Source organism: Ornithodoros turicata, chromosome 2 (assembly GCF_037126465.1).
Source record: "Ornithodoros turicata isolate Travis chromosome 2, ASM3712646v1, whole genome shotgun sequence".
In the NCBI taxonomy this organism is placed as follows: Eukaryota; Metazoa; Arthropoda; class Arachnida; order Ixodida; family Argasidae; genus Ornithodoros; species Ornithodoros turicata.
In genome coordinates, this window is record NC_088202.1 from 107,590,014 (window position 1) to 107,595,586 (window position 5,573).

At 47.5% G+C, this 5,573-nt stretch overlaps 1 protein-coding gene across 1 annotated transcript; it reads left to right on the forward strand.

Annotated features, from left to right (window-relative positions):
* Positions 1–4,856: 4,856 nt before the first annotated feature.
* LOC135384941 (rhomboid-related protein 4-like) lies at positions 4,857–5,573 on the forward strand. Its single transcript, XM_064614122.1, has one exon. It carries the CDS (start codon positions 4,857–4,859, stop codon positions 5,571–5,573), a length of 717 nt encoding a protein of 238 aa, XP_064470192.1.

Below are 5,573 nucleotides of genomic sequence, written 5' to 3' on the forward strand. Positions count from 1 at the left end.
TGACTGGAGTATAGGCCTGTGTAACATAAAGAAACCATTGTGCTTTATGACAATGCATCAAGGCACGTGTACAGGTTGCAAGCCTTGTAATACGTGTCAATAAATGTTTGTCGAGTAATTTGTCTCTGATTACATCTCCAATATCGAAACTGAAGTACAATATCCAACATCTGAATATTACCTCTTGCAAGGCAGTTCTACTATTACTGTTCCAGAAATTCGTTGAAGTGACAATCGAACTCACCTGGTTGGGCCACTCTTGATAGCAATAGTGTATGCCTTGCAAAATGGGGATATTGCAGACTTTCTATTCGGATACGATGTCACAATTGGTCGCTCAGCAAACAATAGTTACGAGCGTTGTCTTCTCTTGCATTGTCCTTCCTTCACCGAACATTTGCTCTTCTGCTCCTCATGTTCCGCATGCGTTCTCTTATAATGCCACAAATAAAACGAGGCACAGCTGTGATGTTATGAAAGATAAGAATGCTTCTTCCACACTTTCTAACTGCCGACTTCATTTAAGACTGGAATAAAATTCCTTCAACCTCGAGATGGAAAAACATAAAAAAAAAAGGGATACACACTTTGTTGAATAACAGCTTGGCTTGTGTTCGTTTCAACCAAAGCGCATGCCTATCCTTTGGAGAGCTATTCACATGCGTCTATCCTAGGCGTCTTGTTCGAATGTTATGCAAATGTGGGGTGCCACACGCACTTGCTTCCGCAGACAGAGTGCAATGTGGTTGTCCCTAGTGTGTCATTGAAATCGTTCCAGTTGTCATATCCGAAGAGAAAATACATGCTGATTCGCGGAACGGAATGTGCGTCACTTCGTTACAGTCGAGAAGAAGGCGGTGCATCACCACCGACGCTCTATGGGAATCCCCATACATTTTTCAACTCCCGTAGCGCCGCGAAAATTCGGTTGATCTCCGTGCAACTGCTTTTAAATGGAAGAGGATGCTTAGATCTAGTGCCTGATCGAAGCAGATTTTGCGTTTTAGACTCAGAAATTTTTATATCGTCGTCGAAAGGTTTGGGAAAAGCTATATTTCGAGATTCCGCTCGCTTACAAAATAGAGCCGCCCAAAATCGAAAATCTGGCTCGATCACGCACTAGAAAAACATATCAAGAACCAATACCAACAAAAAGATTTCATCTATGTTAAGCCGTTGACTCGGCACACGAGTTTTTGTCAGGTATGGTCATCCGTGGAGTACGCCGCTTCAGAATGGGCAGCGCAGTGCTGCCATCTCTCATGGAGGGTATCGTCACAAGGCACAACAATTTGAGCGCTGGAAATGCTATACCGCTGCACGTGCAGGTGGACGACGAAGCCGACGTTGACTGTGACGCAGGAGCACGAGCACACGCAGCTTAGCCCTGCCGCAAATACGTGAACGGACTATACTATACATGAGCTGTTCATTCATCGATGTTTATTTTCTCGGGGGGAGGGGCGGGGGAGGGCATGAACGTGGCATGTCATTCCCCCATATAACGCCGGGACGATCGCGTTCAGCCTCACTTCATTGGAAATTGTGTATTAAAAACAGGAATGCAAGAAAAAATTCAGAGCACCAGTCAGCTATCGTATAAAGGAAACACTTGAAGCAAAACCATTGCGGACAGGCACGAAAGCTTCTGGCTGTTTGAGATATGGAAATAGCGAGTTTTAGTATACCGCTACCGGGAGCCCCGTAGGTTACCGCGTCTACCGCACTCTATCAACAGCTAAGATTCTGTATCACGCACGCTGTCATTGGTTCCGGTGGGCACGGTAACTTACCGGCGACGTTACCAACGGTATACTAAAACTCGCTAATAATTCATGAGTGCAGAACAGGGTTGCGCACTGAGATCACACTGGAGATCACTGAGATCACACTGAGTCACTAAGTCACTTAGTCACTGAGTCGCTAAGTCACTGAGATCACACTAAGTCGTGTTGCAGGCAATGCTCGCAGCTTGTTGATGAATGTTGACAATAACGCCGCCGAGCACTTCAATTCCGTTATCGCGAAGTTTGTTGGGGGAAAGCGGATCAACTTCTGTCAGAGGCGGTCTTACCAAACACGCGCATTTGCCGCAGCCGTAACAGTGAACTCACGTGAAGGTTTGCATCATCGTGTGCACAAGGAGATGTGTCAAACAAAGCCAGGGAAGTACACTTTGAGCCTTCAAAAACGTTGTAGTGCACGTGAGCACGTGAAGAGGCAAGGGCCAAGCGCCGTCTCAACACCAAAGCGAAGAAGGCCAGCCTTCCAGCCCTGCGTAAGAAGCCCGAGCGCCGAATTGCTGACTACGGGGAACAAGCGCAAAGACCAGACATGGAGCCAACGTCCTTCGCGACGGCATGCATCGACTACAAAAAATTGCTTGAGCTCTCAGAGGAGGAGCATGCCGCATTACAGGAAGACACCATAGAGCAGTCGCTGAGCCTCCGGTGGAAACAAGAAAGGAGAAAGCGGCTTACTGCGTCTTTTTTTTGGTAGAGTATGCAGGATGCGCCCCTCTACAAGTGCTTTAGTTACATGTCAGTATTTTGGGCTTTAGTTACATGTCAATATTGTGGGCTTTAGTTACGTCTGTCTGTCACTAATGCACCTGTTCAGTAGCTTCAAGGCGCTCGGAAACCATCACCCATTGTTGTGCACTTGCGGACATGAAAGTCGTTTCTGAACGCAGAAAAGGATTGCGCAGTGAACTAACACTGCAGTGCAAAATGTACAGACTAAAGGGTGTGGCTGACACTGAGCGTCCACCAAGCATCGGACAAGATCATATGGACGTGAACACCGCTGTAGTTTTGGGAGTCCTCTCTAGTGGAGCGCGATATTGAGCCCATGCTCAGTTCTGTGCTGCGCTGAACATGCCGTGTATAGTGACCGGAACATTCGTGAAATATCAGGACCAACTGGCGGACCGTAGCAAGGGTATAGGACAGAGTCACGTACCGGAACTGAGGAAGTAAGTGCGGTCTGTGGAAGTGCACGCATGTCTACCGGTACCAGATCCACGGCCAACTCCACGTATAACCAACCGTCAGTACTGCCTCTTCGTTGTAGGTACTGGACGACGCCTTGCGGAACGAGAAAAGGGTGGTGTACCTTGCGCGAATTTATAGCGACTGCCTCCTGCTAGAGCTTGTTGACCCTCGCTATCCTCGAAGCATGCGAATTAGAGTTCCCGATTACAGAAGGAAGTACGCCAGGCCAGAACAATTGTAATCAGTGTGCCGTGTGCTTTTTGCTAATCGAGACAAGGTCGTGATGTCGGCAGCCACGACGAGGACGAAAAAGAAAGCTAGAGAGGATTTCTGGAAGTTCCTGCGCGGATAGGCAAGATGACACTCACAATGACAATTTGTTACGAAATGCTCTCACTCCGAGATCCAGACTGACAGAACCACGAGCTGAAGGTCACTTCCAGACGAATGGGACATCAGAGACCCAGTTCGCGGCATGCTGCTCTGTGCTTGGGTGAAGTCTGGGGCCGTGGTTAGTGACGACCAGGATGAGCACAACGGACCCGAATTATACAGACGACCAAACTGGAAACCTCCATTCGCACTTTACGTTCCAAGCAGCTGTATGGTCCAGGCAGACACATTTTTCTCCTCTACCCTGCTTTTCTTCCCTTTTCTTCTTCTCTTTTGCCTTTTTCCTCCTTCTCCACTGATGTCCAAGGATATGGGAAACGTCATGCAGCCTCTTTGCAGTTTTATTTCATTTCCGCTGACTGTGCAAGTAAATGAAGTGTTTTGTACCACCACAACGTGGTCTGAGATTTGTAAGCCCAGAGTGACAGAAAATAACAAAAACAGGTTGCGGCTTCGTTTCGCAATTTCCGCGTAATGTCGGTAAGCTATAACATGCCGACACCAACGTGTTTCAACCGCGTCGTGTCCAACCTAGGTTTTTTGTGTTACGAGGAATTTCATTTATTATATGCGAAAGCATTGCCGAAATCACACGAAACGACTGGTGACTAACCCTTCGCCCGACAAGAACACAGCACGGAACAGCAACAGATCGACGAAGAAGTTCAGGAGACAGCTGAACAGCCTGGGCGCATTCAAAAGCCGCGCCACTAATTGTTCCGTCTGGCTGAGCGCGATATGCGTGTTTACAGTATTGGACTTGGCATGGGTGAGCACGAGCGGTCATATGTTTGCACAAGATTTCGCTTGACCCGTCGCGCGCAAAGAGAAAACAAAAATAACAGAATAAGAAGACGTTACATCAGCGGTACCGCATTTCCAAGCAAGCGCCAAAATGTTGTGAAGCGGTGTCTGCGCGAACCATTTCGCTCGCTGCGCCATCCCTCGATTGTAGACGACGAAGTGCCGGCTCTGATGCACCGCCTTAAGACTGGTCAGAATAAATATTCCTATTCTTCCTCTTTTTCTGACATTCATCCACTAGGGAGATGAAGTCCAATAGATGAAGGCCACATGACTTCATACTTCTTCTTCCTCCTTCACCACACTTGAGACATCCAAGCTCTTCTTCATCGATCGTGCAAATGCATTCGTTGGTATTGAATACATTTGTTGGTAGGATATCGGAGAACACAAACAGGAAAAAGGAAAACTAAGGTCATGCGACAAGAGTTCAGAAATTTGTAAATCAACATTTTACTTTGATTATGCTTCATTCGCTAAGAGCACCAAGGAAGCACCATGAGCATGTGCCAGTGTTTCCGTTGAAAATGACGTAGGGCGGTTCGATCGATGTCACAACAGGAACTCCCCGAAGTCTCAATATATGGGAATCTGGCAGGTTTGGCTATGGCAGCGTTTAAAGCACGTAACGTCTAACGATGCTCACCTGACCAAGAAGGGATCACTATGCCACGTCGCAGAGACACCGCTGGCGTCTTGCTCTTGCTCATACACATTCTCTTCAAAGTGGGTCTAGTCAACATTCCCCCAGTGACGCTTCGAACAGTGATCCTGCTGTCTTGTATCTATATGCACGTTGTGGACCTCCCTTGGGCAACACCGCTTGAAGTGTGCGTCGGAGTTGAACCAGTAGTCTTCAAGGATGAATGGTGGCGCATCTTCTGCGGACCTCTGGAGCACGCGGACAGCCTTCACCTATACTGTAACATGGTGTCTTTCATATGGAAAGGAACTATACTTGAAACTGAGCTTGGAAGCAGGACATTCATGTATGTTCTTTGTGCCTTTACCGTGCTCACAGGACTGATGTTTGTCCTTCTGGAATACATCTGCGGTGTGTTTATAGACAAGGGACACTTCGACAGGTGCGCCGTTGGTTTCTCATCGGTCGTGTTTTCCCTGAAGGTTCTCAACAATCACTATTTCCCAGGGAAAACGCCACGTATCCTGAATATAGACTTAGCGTTGCCTTCTGGCTATGTGGTATGGGTGGAACTCGTCGTAAACCAGATTATATCGCCAAACTCTTCCTTTATTGGCCATCTCTCTGGTATTTTGATAGGGCTACTTTTCGTCTACTTCATAGAGCCGATGTTTGATGCCAGCGCCAACATGTGGATGAGAAGGCTTTCTCGTTCAAGATCCTCTACTTCGGAAGATTAG